The sequence below is a fragment of the Monodon monoceros genome, unplaced genomic scaffold (genome assembly GCF_005190385.1).
Source record: "Monodon monoceros isolate NGI ecotype Baffin Bay Population unplaced genomic scaffold, NGI_Narwhal_1 Super_Scaffold_20, whole genome shotgun sequence".
In the NCBI taxonomy this organism is placed as follows: Eukaryota; Metazoa; Chordata; class Mammalia; order Artiodactyla; family Monodontidae; genus Monodon; species Monodon monoceros.
The window spans coordinates 94,108,057-94,121,341 of record NW_021703777.1 but is presented as its reverse complement, the minus strand read 5'-3'; the positions used below and the strand labels follow the sequence as shown (position 1 = coordinate 94,121,341).

Here is a 13,285-nt window from a genome sequence, read left to right as displayed (position 1 = left end):
CTGATTGTTGCAAACTTTTTGGTGCTGGAATCCTTTGTTCTTACAGGTCTGGTCACAATGTTCCTATAAACCTCACAACAGGACAGATATCATTCTCTGTTTATCTCTATATGAATGGCAAAGTGTTATAACTCTAAAGGTCAGAGCCTTGAGAATGGGCTATCCTGTATATTTCAGGCTGTAGGCAACATTCTTTTACAAAAGATGCAAAGCCAGCATGATTAAGCAGAGGCAACAGAGCACTAAGGTTAGCGCTGACAGAATAGATTCAACAAGAGAGCCAGGAGCTATGGAATCTGGGGGACCTGGATCATCTTCTGACCCAAACACGTATGAGCTGGGTGATATTGGACAACTCACTTCTGTAAGCTTCAGGCCACTTCGTTTATAATTAGAACTAAAACTTCTGACCTCATAGGGATGCAGTGAGGATTACAGGAGGGGACAAGTGAAAGGCACAGAACCTTCATAAGAAACAGATTTGTTAAATGTGTCATAGGTTTCTCATGCACATATTTTTCAGAAATTCAACTGCAGGAACCCTCCCCTGACTTCCACCACCCCACAGCCTTCTGTGTCTCTCATATGCTCATCAAATGGGTCGTCTTGGTTTCCACCACTGACACTGAGCTCCTAGGAGGCTGGATCTAGTCTGTTAGCTCACCTCTCCCCCATCCAGTGTCTTGCACAGTGCCTGGGACATTGTAGATGATCAATGAATATATATATAAATATCAGATGAAATGCATGTAGAAGCTGTATCAGTAATTCTCAACCCAGGTTACACATGAGAATTACCTGGGATACATCTCAGAAATTCTGATTTAATTAACCAGAGGCAGTGTTTCTCAACCCTGGCTGTACATCACAATCATCTGGGAAACATTTTAAATCCACATGCTCAAGCCACATCCCTAACCAGCTACATAAGAATCTCTTGGGATGGGACCCAAACATCAGTAATTTTAAAAAGATCCCCCCTCAGGTGAATCCATTGTGTAGCAGGGGCTGGCATCACTGGGTTAGATGCAGAGACAATTGATTGACACATGCAGTGGGTTATTAATGTGCTCTTAGATACAGACAAATCTTAAAGGTTAAAACTAAGAGGGGAATGAGTCACTATTTTGTGTATGTCTACTAACATTTTTTTATTTTCTGCCATTTCTGATTTTGGTAATTTACCTTAATTTCTGTGTGTACAGTGTCACTTTCTTTCGTGTCCACTTCTCTATCTCTTTGGCTATTTGCTATTGTTGTTGGGTGACTGTGTGTGTGTGGGGGGAATAATCTCCGCCCCGCCGCCCACCCCGCCACCAAATTTATGTTCACCTAGAACCTGTGAATGTTTGAAAATAGGTTGTTTGCAGATACGATGAAATGAAGGTGAGCTCATTCTTGCTTAGGATGGGCCCTGACCCAGTGACTGGTCTCCTTAGGAGATAAGGGGAATTGGGACACACACACAAAGGGAAGCTCCATGTGAAGACAGAGGCAGAGACTGGAGTGATACATCTACAAGCCAAGGAAGGCCAAGGATTGGCAGTAATCATCGGAATCTCGGTGAAAGGCCCGGAACAGACTCTCCCTCAGGCTCTCTGAGAGGAACCAACTCTGCTGACGTGTTGATTTCAGACTTCTGGCCTCCATAAAAGTTCGAGAACACATTGCTTTAAGCAACTCAGTTTGTGTGATGTGTTACAGCCGCTCTAAGAAAATAATACAGAGACTTCATTGATATCTGTAGTTTAGATCTATTTTTCAATAAGAGGATTAGAGTCATAATTCTGAAATCATTCTTTTATTGTTTACACACAGATCTGCTATTTTCTGGACTTTGTCTAACTAGGAGTCGAAGTTCCCATTGGATGAAGTGTGCCCAAATTCCTGTCTTGCTCCAAAGGCTAAACTGGGAATTCATGAATGTTTTACATATTTAAATTTTCATAGAAGGCTCAGATGATTAAAGCAAAACTTCTAAAAAATAGGCGTGTGCGCTTTCCACTCTTAGGCTGGTCAGTGCGTACTCCGTGTGACCTCACTGAACTCTGTAAGCTCCTGAACAGAAGGTTTCTTTCCCAATATTTGGAGATGCTGCAGGTCATGAACTCATGCAGTTGGAGCTGTTTAAAAACTTTGTTCAATTTGTCTGGGTGCCTCAATGTCTACGAGAACCAATATTGGCATTTTCCATTCTGGAGGCTTGATGTCTACGAGAACCAATATTAGCACTTTCCATACTGTAACAAAAATAAATGCACCAAAAACACCATGTTATTTCTAAGATGAAGCATTTACATCATGGATTACAAAGACAATGTAATGGTCGTAAAAAGTATATAACAATTTGTTAAATCTATAAAGAAAGTAAAAAAGTATATTTACATTTTCTTCCCTTTAAAAAACCAAAGATCCAAACAAACAGTTTATATATTAATAAATTTAACATAGACGATTTTCATTCATTCAACAAGGATGTCTTTGGTATTCTCCATGTGCCAGCTCTCATTTTAAGAGGCGTCAGCATTTATTTTTATCCGGGCATATTTGTTGTTGTTATGTAATTTAATGTTATTATTTTAGTTTTAAAAGTTTGTCATCTAATAATAAAGCCCTCCCCAGTCCCACCTTAGAAATATGGCTTAAAAAAGAAAAGGCTTACTTTTTTCATGGGTATAGTTTCAACACTATAAAACACAAAAAAGGAGATAGAATGATTTTTCAATTACAATTACAGCTCAACAGTTGCATCCCCCACCTTTTTACTCTAATACAGATGCTGAAAAAGCAAATTCAGGAGAAACACATATTAAGAAGGAGGTAAATGAAGTCAGAATGAGCACATTTTGAATACAAGTTCACCAGGCACAGAGTGAAGGGTGGACCACGGAGCCAAAATGAAAACTAGTAAAAACAGTTATAAAGTAAAGTGCCAAGTCCCTGAGACAGAGGAACTGCAAACAAGAAATAAGAAGGCTGGGGCTTCCCTGGTGGCGCAGTGGTTGCGAGTCCGCCTGCCGATGCAGGGGACACGGGTTTGTGCCCCGGTCCGGGAAGATCCCACATGCCGCGGAGCGGCTGGGCCTGTGAGCCATGGCCGCTGAGCCTGCGCGTCCGGAGCCTGTGCTCCGCAACTGGAGAGGCCACAACAGTGAGAGGCCCGCGTACCGCAAAAAAAAAAAAGAAATAAGAAGGCTGATTAAGGAAGCTGAGACGATTAAGCAAGGGGAAAAAAAGTTAAAATAAGCATAAGAAAACCAGTATAAAAATTTCATCTGAATAGGGATGACCTATTACACTAATATGTATAAAATGGATAACTAATAAGAACCTGCTGTATAAAAAAAAAATTAAAGAAAAAGAATGTCATATAGTTGTAATCATAAAAAAAATCGGGGTTGACATATATACACTAATATGTTTAAAATGGATAACTAATAAGAACCTGTTGTATAAAAAAATAAATTTTTAAAAAAAGAATGTCATATAGTTGTAATCATAAAAAAAAAAAAAATCAAGTTTAATCGCATCAGAGCCGTTCTTTAGCAAGTGCTCGGAAGGTAGCGCCACTTAGAAAATGATTCCCCAGCCTCTTGTCTACTTACTCATCGTCATATACATCTTCAGAATCCATTCGACGGTAGTACTTAGCCAGCTTTACGGCAAAAATGATAGCCGGAAGTAAAAATGCGGTAGCTTTTCCTATACCAAACCAAAACAAATTCTGCGGGGAAAAAGGAAAATCATGAGGATTAGATGCTTGAAGATGGGAAATGGAAAACAACACCGGCTTGGGGAAAATAACTTTATTTTGCAGTTTTTTTAATGGATTCTAATTTTGTGAACTTAAGATGAGCTGGCCACTGTGTGAAGTGCTACCTATTATTATAATTCATTCCATCTTTCTGAAAACCTTGAATAGATCCTATTGTCGTATTTATTTTATAAATGAGGAACAGAGGCAGCAAGTGCTGAAGCAAGGTTTAGCATCTAGGACACCCCCAAACAACAGCTAACCATCCCACTAGATGGCCCCCGGCTTTGAGGCCAGCCATAAGAGCATGGACAGCCTGCAGGCCTGAGCTCAGATTCTTCTCTGAGTTGTTCTGATGTGAGGGTGGTTCATTAAACTTCCTGGCTTTGCTCTGCCTCTGAACAGTGGGATTGGCAGCATCCTCATCCCATAACACTACTGTGTGAAGAAAACAGATGCAATGCTTGGTACATAACGATGCCCCCAACAAACGTTCCATGATGAATTGAACCAATCTTTAAGGATGGTCATGGGCTGAATTCAATCCTGTTCTGCCTAAAAAGCAATGTTAAAGTATTTTTTAAAAGACAGCTGCTTATATTCCTAAGTCAGATGTCACACAGAAACCTGGCTTTATGTCTTTTCTCTAAAAGTCTCAAGTCGGAACTCGTAATGCTGAGCCCTCGTTCCCACAAGGCAACATCAGCTGGAGCTGAGTGATGGTTCTTCCTTCAAGAGGGGTATCTGTCCTCAGTCTGTTGCAGGCCATACCACTAGCTCTTACAGGGGTGATACCCAACATTATTTAACCTGACCCACCAATCAGAACAGAGGTGGCTGTGCACAACCAGTATATGGCTCTGTGGGTACCAGACACTAGCCAGCGTCTGGTCTTGGCCTGTTTTGTAAATCTACAACCTTCCAGATCCTTGTAGAGGCTCAAGTCTGCGGCCCCTGCCTTAGGATAACCCTGTAACACTAGAGCAGCCCTCCCCAGCCCACTGGGAGGTAAAAGGTAGCTCGGACATAAAAACAACCGCCCAGACCCTCATGTTTCGGCCACTGCGCTTCTGCTCTGTTCCTGGTTGAGTTTAGTGTTGGACAGAGTGGCATCACTTGGCCCAGAATTTTCAGTAAATTTGTTCTCCTTTCCCACATATTCTTTTATTGGTAGATTTCTACACTTTCAACCTTGCTTTGAGAGGCTTAGAGCTTTATGACAACCATTCCTTTCCTTCTGGGTACAATCAAGATATAAAAGAAACATGTTTGCCAGCCAGGAGTCTATTTTCCTGGCTGAGCCAAAGGCCAGAACTCTTCCTTACTCTTTAAACCACCTGCTACAAAGCGCTAGCCTACAGTCTTCCTGAGCATCCTCCAGGCCTCCCCTCCAGTGGTCCCCGATGGTTTTGGAGAGGCACCTGCTGGTTGGGTGATCTGACTGGCTGCGGCAGGCAATGGAGACTGGGCGCAAGGAGAGCAGTTCAGAAGGAACCAGCCTAACTAACCTAGGGCTCCCCTAATGAGGGCTTTGATTAAGCAGGGGCTCCAAGCAGCAGACAAAAGGGTACAAAGTCAGGAGGGGGGGGAAGCAGCCAGGAGACCAAGGCGGGAGATCTGCATGGCTGGGAAAGTGTGAGGATCATTTCCATCCAGGTACAAAAGTCCCTCCCAGAGAGACAAGTGATAATGGAACAGAGAGAGAGATGGACGGACAGAGCAATCTGAATGTACCGTGACAGGCAGCTATCTGATCATCCTTATGGCCTGTGCCAGACAACACTCCAGATGACAGGGTCACAGCAGTGAACACACAGCTCGCGCTCACGGAGTTCAGAGTCTAGTGTGTGTTGCGGGGGACAGGTCTTACCAAAGAGCCACACCAATGTACAATACAAACAGCAAAAACATCTCTACAGGAAAAGCAGAAAGTTCCATGGGAGTGTACAAAAGGGAGCCAAATGTAGTTGGGAAGATCAGAAAAACCTTCCCGGAAAAAAAGATATGTTTGAGCTAGGACCCGAAAACGGAACAACAGCTAATAACAGCGAACATTTGTGGAGTGTGTTAATGTACCAGGAAAGGTGTTAAGGGCTTTCCATGTAGTCTCTCTTTGAACCATCAAAACAACCCTATTAAGGTGAAGAAGCTCAGAAAAGATAAATAATTTTTCCACGTCACGGAGTTCAGAAAATGTAGAAGTGGAATTTGAATTCAGAGTCTGTGTTCTCAACCATTATATTATAAGACCTAGAGGAGTCAGCTAGGTGGGATATGGGTGTAGAGGGGAAGAATGAGAGAGAAACAGAGGGAGAAGGAGCTTGTGTCTAATTTCTAGGCAGCAGAACTGGCATATGCAAAGGCCCTGGGGTGGGGAAATCTAGATTTTTTTTTAACATCTTTATTGGAATATATAAAGAAACGAAAGAAAACACTGAAGCACAGTGAGAAAAGTGATCAAATAGTACAAAATGTGCCAATGGGCAGGTACCCAATCATGCAGGGCCTAGAGCATGACATTAAGGATCCTGATCCTTCCTGTGATATTAACAGTGAGTCACTGAGGTGCTTTAAGTGAAGGGAATGAGAGGATTGACTCATGGAGAGAGTCAGTGTATATCGAGGAGTGAACAGAGCTGAGGAATAAACTTGGTTAACTGGAACTTACCAGCCCAATGGTAACATCTTAAAGGGCTGTTAACTCAAAAATTAAACTAAGTTTGCTATAGCTTTAGGGTTACATATATAGCTGCACTAAGAGTCCTTTGGAATATTGGCACTCTGCACACCAGTGATGTTCCTTTCTAATTATTTCAGACAAACAGTTTTCTTCATGAGGGTCTCTTGACTTCTGTAAATAAAATTCAAGTAAGGAGTGAAGATATGCAGCGAGGACTTTGACTTTTCTAGCTTATTAGTGTCAGAACACATTCATCTACATTTTAGATCTTAGGTCTTGGATTCTACAACTGTAACAGACCCAAGCAGAAACCTATTTTATATTATAGTGTGAACTACCATCTGAAAAAAAAATCAAAGATAATGAGTTTACTGTGTTTTCTTCTTTTGAAAGATGAAATTCTTACCAGGGGGTCAATAATGTAGCTGCACAGAAAGACATCAATAGCCGAATCTAGAGCGGTGGCCACTGGTTTGCAGGCTGCCATTTGCTCAGTGATCTATGGGGGTAAGAAAAACAGGCAAACTTAGATGGAGCCACACCCACAAAATTCCACAAGAATAAAATTAAACACCCTATTCACTTCTGGCCTGTTCACAAAAAGAATCCTTAGGCCCTCTGGATATGGAGCTGATGGCTGATTTCTATGGATGAGTTCTACGACATAAAAAAGTATGTACTTGAAAGGAAGACCCCGATTCTCTCTGAGCCTTGGTTTTTAGTTCCCCGGTTTGTTATTTGGAAAAGTATCTTGCTGGACTCTGCAGAGACTTAAAGAGTATATGTGGTCAGCACAGTGCCTCAGTCTGAGTTTCTTACCCGCCGCCTTTGTAGTCTGACAAAGGATGTGGGGAGAAAGTGGAAAGTTAGGTAATGAATAAGTCTACATTTTAGAACAGGGGTTGGCAGACTTTTTCTATAAAGGGCCAGAGAGTAAATATTTTAGACTTTGCAGGCTTGGCTGAGATGTATCTGTCGCAACTGCTCCACTCTGCCATGGTGGGGCGAAAACAGCCACAGACAATATATGAACAAATGGGTGTGGCTGTGTGCCAATAAAACTTTATTTACAAAAATGGCAGGACCTGCTGACCTCCGTTTTAGAAGACAGAAAGCAAAGTACTCATTACTGAGGTAAGACTAAACAAGTTTAATGAATCACAGACAGATGCTCCAATCCCATTAGCTTAAGAAAACTGTATTCATTCATTCAAAAAACTCTGGAGTAAGTACAAGAAGCTAGATGCTAGTTCCTGGGGTGGGGAGTGTGTCTTATTTCTTTTCCTTTATTGGTTGGCTCACCTCCCCCTTTTCTTCCACCTCTACCTTACAAGGCAGCCCATATTAATAACATTATGTTTCTCCAAGCTCAAACAACCGTATACACTCTCTTTATAGGCTTTTTCACTGTTAGTTTTATAAAAAGTGGGGTAAGGGTACACATGGGTCAATGCAACAGGATAGAAAGCCCAGAAATAAACCCACGCACTAATGGTCAATTCATCTATGACAAAGGAGACAAGAATATACAATGGAGAAAAGACAGTCTCTTCAATTAGTGGTGCTGGGAAAACTGGACCGCTACATGTAAAAGAATGAAATTAGAACATTCTCTAAGACCATATACAAAAATAAACTCAAAAGGGATTAGAGACCTAAATGTAAGACTGGATACTATAAAACTCCTAGAGGAAACCATAGGCAGAACACTCTTTGACATAAGTTGCAGCAATAGTTTTTGGATCCCTCTCCTTAGAGTAATGGAAACAAAAGCAATAATAAACCAATGAGACCTAATTAAACTTGAAAGTTTTTGCACAGCAAAGGAAACCATAAATAAAACAAAAAGACAACCTACGGAATGGGAGAAAACATTTGCAAATGATGTGACCAACAAGAGCTTAATTTCCAAAATATACAAACAGCTTATACAGCTCAATAACAAAAAAAACCAAACAACCCAATCCAAAAAGACAGAAGACCTAAATAGACATTTCTCCAAAGAAAACATACAGATGGCCAACAGGCACATGAAAAGATGCTCAACATCGCTCATTATTAGAGAAATGCAAATCAAAACTACAGTGTGGTATTACTTCACACGAGTCAGAATGATTACCATCAAAAAGTCTACATATAGGGCTTCCCTGGTGGTGCAGTGGTTGAGAGTCCACCTGCCGATGCAGGGGACATGGGTTTGTGCCCCGGTCCAGGAAGATCCCACATGCCGCGGAGCGGCTGAGCCTGTGTGTCCGGAGCCTGTGCTCCGCAATGGGAGAGGCCACAACAGTGAGAGGCCCGCGTACCACAAAAAAAAAAAAAAAAAGTCTACATATAATAAATGCTGGGGAGGGTGTGGAGAAAAGGTAGTATAATTCTCCATCGGTTGCGTGCGCCACTGGAAACTTCACTCTGCTCCTCCACTTCTCTCTACTGATTTATTCATGGAGACTTAACTTTATGGACTGAATTTTGTCCCCCAAAGGTTCCCATGTCAAAGTCCTAACCTCCCGTACCTCAGAATGTGACTGTATATGGAGATAGGGTCTTCAAAGAGGAATTCAGGTAAAATTAGGTCACTAAGATGACTCTAATCCAATAGGACTGGTGTCTTTATAAAAGAAATCTGGACACAGACACAGAAGGAAGACGACGTGGGGACACAAGGGGAAGACGGCCACCGACAAGTCAAGGAAAGAGACCTCAGAAGAAACCAACCTGCCGACACTTTGATCTTGGACTTCCAGCCTCCAGAACTGTGAGAAAATAAGCTCCTGTTGTTTAAGCCCCCTAGTCGACCAATACACCAATGACATAGCAGGTTCAGTGCTGCCCAGGGCGTGTACAAACCACAGCTGCAAATGGACTCTAACGTAAGGAGCTCACGGTTTGCCAGGGGAGACACAGTCGAGGAGACCAGAATCCCTCCAGCAATGAGCAAAGGGACCCGGGGGAGAATACAAGGGGCATGCTGTCCGTGGTGGGCAGGCCCGGGAAGCTGCCCATCATGGACACACTTGTGCTGAGTCTTATGGTGCCTCCACTTGTGGCTCCTACGTTCAAGGTCCTTTTACTTACCTTCTGTCTAATTTCTGTGAATTTAATTTGATTTCCTCCTGATTTTATCCTAGAAAATGACTCTCCCAAGACACAGCCCCCTTATGTTCATCACCGATAAACCACTTACAGAGATTTTGACCCACTGCAGATAATGTTCGAAGTAGCTGATTATCGTATTCCCATACTTCTTACTTTCCTGGAAAGACATCAAAGAGTAATAAAGCCATTAAAATGACTCTACCATCCTCTGTGATCATGCAGTTATGGTCACACACCCACTTACTGGCATAACCACTTACTTCAGCAATAATTGTGGAGATTCGGTTTGTGATGAAGTCCTGAGCAGAATCCAAAAAGAGAATGATATTGGCCACTTTCACCTGGAAAACACAGCAACGCTCGACACGGTATCAAGTGATAAAAGAATTTCATCAGACAGTTTGTATATTGATGCGAGTACTGTTAACTCAGCCCCACGCCCCCATGACTTGCTAGTTAAGACTCTACTAGCTGTTCATGACTGGTGACACCTTCCCTGGCTTGGCTTCCCAGGAGACGGGTATACGTCCCCACCCCATGATGATGAGCTTGGCTCTGTGACTTGCTTTGGCCAATGGCACACAGATGGTGGGTGGCACTGTACTGGTTTTCTAGTGAGAGTGAAAGTTTGTGTGTGGAAGGCACTGAGATTTGGAGGCTGTTTGTCAAGCAGAATTATCTCTGTAAAAGTGACCGATGTACCACCTACACTTGCATCCTACACATCCAAAAACAGCTTTCTCCTGCGTACATAACATGCCAGGATGCGGTCTTCATTTACAGAAGTCCTTGCAGAAAGGAGAGGGTGGGAAAACCCAATTTGGTGTTTAAAATGGGTGGATAACTGAGACTTGATTTTACTTAAAGTACCTGCAAAACCCAACATCTCTGAAAGTCTGTGTGTGCTTTTGTAACAAGACCCCAAGATAGAGAAAGAAAACAAATCCTTACCCCCAATCCACTGCTTTTCTGTTGAAGCTCCTTCAATTTTTGGTGCACAGCACTCTGGTGAATAAACACAGATCATATTTCCTGACCTGTAACGTGAAGCTGCAAGATCACATGCTTTGTATCCCCCCAACCCATAAGTCAGCCATCAAATCCGACTTTACTCTGTAATAGTATCATTAGTAATAGTAATACTCTGTAATAGTTTCATTCGAGAACACGAGGAACAATATGCACCTCACATATTTGGGTAGAAGAAAACCTCACATATTTGGGTAGAAGAAAAGCTGAAGAAGAAAATTGGGATACACATTCTAGAGCTTCAACGGGCAGCACACCATGTGTAAGGTAGCCACAAAACTCTTGAATCAGGTTTGCTCAAAGTGGCAGGCATTGTTTACAGTAAAACCTGTTCAACAAGAGTGGCTTAATTTGCATGGTTTAGATGAGGAATTGGCAAACTTTATCGGTTAAGGACCAGATAGTAAATACTGTAGACTCTGTGGACCATATCCTGTCCTAATCTCTCAACTTTGCCCTTGTAGCCAAAAGCAGCCACAGATCATCTGTCAACTAGGTGGGCCTGGCTGTGTTCCAGTCAAACTTTATTTGTAAAAACAGGCAGCAGAGGAATTCCCTGGTGGTCCAGTGGTTAGGACTCTGAGCTTCCACTACTGGGGACCCAGGTTCGATCCCTGATCAGGGAACTAAGATCCCGCATGCCGCACGGCATGGCCAAAATAAAAAAATAAATAAACAAATAAGTAAGTAAATAAATAAATACAGGCAGCAGGCCGGAGGGGGCCCACGGGCTGCAGTTTTCAGGGCCACAGTTTGCTAACCTCTGGTTTAGATTGTAGGTCACATCCACAGAACAACTTGCCTAATTGTAGGTTGCCCCAACTCTGAAAAGGCCGAGGAGTCCTGTGTCTACTTGAATTTCCTTCAAGTAGGACATGTAAGGAACATGTCAACACCAGCTTAAAATGTTAACATATTTGTGCTAGGCATAAAGTATAGCAGAGAGAGAACTGTGGCGAGTGCAGCACACCATGTAAGAAAATTGTAGAGGAGGACTTTGTGAATACTCCACTGAATTAGAAAGGCAGGAGGAAAAGTGAAGAGAGAGATGGTAAACACTAGTTCTAGAAGATTCTGAAGGTGGAGTCAAATGGACGAATAAGCTTCTTCAAACCTCAGCAGGCTGACTCTGTAACCTGGTTCCCACACAGTCTTCCCCTTGACAACTGCAAACATGACCCTCCCATATGCAAGCATAGTAATAATGGCTCCTTTTTGCAGAGTCCCTCTGGGAGGTCAGATCCTTCATGTCCAAGAGCCAGCTAACAGTGAGGCAAGGACCCTTCCCACCATTTTTAGATGAGAAAACCGAAAGCCACAAGACTTCGGAGAGGCAGAAGCAAGATTTGAAATCAGGTCGGCCTGACTCCAGAGCCCATGTTCTTTCTCTGTTACAAACTGCCTTTCTGGCATTTAGGAAAGAAGCCGGAAGGCAGAGAGGAAAGAAAAGACAGGAAGAGTGAGAAAGCTGGACGGAAGAGAGGGGCAAAGGACATCGGAACAGGGAGTAGAGCTAAATGAACGTGGAAAGAAGGACATCGCCTGGCCTCACATATTTCATGGCAGGGTGTAAAGACAGAGAGTTTGATAAAAATAAACTAAGTAAGACTGAGTCCAGCACTTCAGCTGCTGCATGGCTTAGGGGAGCCTGTTTAAGGCCATGGAAACGAGAGAAAAACAGAGGAGGCAAGCACAGATTTAAAATAACTGTGCACACTCAAATGGAAAAGCAACAAAGAGGCAGAAAATCTGTGGTGAAAATTGAAAATGTGTCCTCTTCAAAGCCCAGCTACTATCATCTATTTTAAAAATAGCTCAATTTCTTAGCCTGGCGTCAACCAAATTTGACCTACGCGCGACATATCAATATATCATTAGGCTAGGTGAAACAGAGTTTGCCCAGGTCACAGCGAAATATCAAAGGTTGTTGATTGTTACCATTAATTTTTGCAAAGGAATGATTTCGTCACGATGAATATTTCTTAAGATTCCTGCATTATTTTTCAGGGTCTGTTTCAAATTTCCTGGGGGCTACAAAGAGAATAAAGTAAATAAATATTAGTACCTGTTTCCAGACTCTGGAGCGCTCTCTCTAATCAGGACAGAAGTATGCAGCCCTTCTTATATGATGACGAAGTTGGAGGGACAGTGCCAAGACACCCTCCTTCAAACCATGAACTCTCAACAATAACCCACCCGCATCGGTTCTTGCTGAGTGCCTGAGGCTGCCTTCTCTCTCTCTCTCACTTCACCATAATAAAGCCACTGTAAAGCCGCTTTACAGTAGCTATAGCTCCATTTTACACATGAGAAAACCAAGGCTCAATCAACTGAGAAATTTTATTTAACTCACACTTAAATCGTTTTTAGTATAGTAACGTCTAACAAGCGTTACTACTGCTTCCATTTAACAGATGAGGAAACTGAGGCACATGGGGTGAAATATTGTGCCTAAGTTCCCACAGTTAGGAAGAGGCTGACTCAGGATTTAAATCCTGGTCTTCCCCCAGAGTCCAGGTCTGCTGCTTTGTGAAAGGGACCAGTTACAGCCATTAGTCACCAACCAGCAGAGAAGCTGGTAATGGGGAAGCTTATGGGGCTTGGATGGTGTCTTTGCCCTCCCTTATCCGCTCATTATTGGCGATGCAAAGCACCAAACGGGATCTCCCTCCCATGTCCTCAGTTACCATTCCCTACATTGCAAGAAAATGTGTGCACAGGTG

At 42.6% G+C, this 13,285-nt stretch overlaps 1 protein-coding gene across 1 annotated transcript in view; it reads right to left on the bottom strand.

The window, feature by feature from the left end:
• Positions 1 to 1,826: 1,826 nt before the first annotated feature.
• PROM1 (prominin 1) overlaps positions 1,827 to 13,285 on the bottom strand; it is a 93,037-nt gene continuing 81,578 nt past the window's right edge. The window contains exons 18-25 of the mRNA XM_029235618.1: positions 12,501 to 12,593; positions 10,485 to 10,538; positions 9,794 to 9,874; positions 9,622 to 9,690; positions 6,841 to 6,933; positions 3,606 to 3,724; positions 2,663 to 2,687; positions 1,827 to 2,240 (exon numbers count right to left, since the gene is read on the bottom strand). Of these exons, the coding sequence (XP_029091451.1) occupies positions 2,226 to 2,240; positions 2,663 to 2,687; positions 3,606 to 3,724; positions 6,841 to 6,933; positions 9,622 to 9,690; positions 9,794 to 9,874; positions 10,485 to 10,538; positions 12,501 to 12,593 (549 nt within the window). The 3' untranslated portion in view covers positions 1,827 to 2,225. The remainder of the gene's footprint in view (positions 2,241 to 2,662; positions 2,688 to 3,605; positions 3,725 to 6,840; positions 6,934 to 9,621; positions 9,691 to 9,793; positions 9,875 to 10,484; positions 10,539 to 12,500; positions 12,594 to 13,285) is intronic.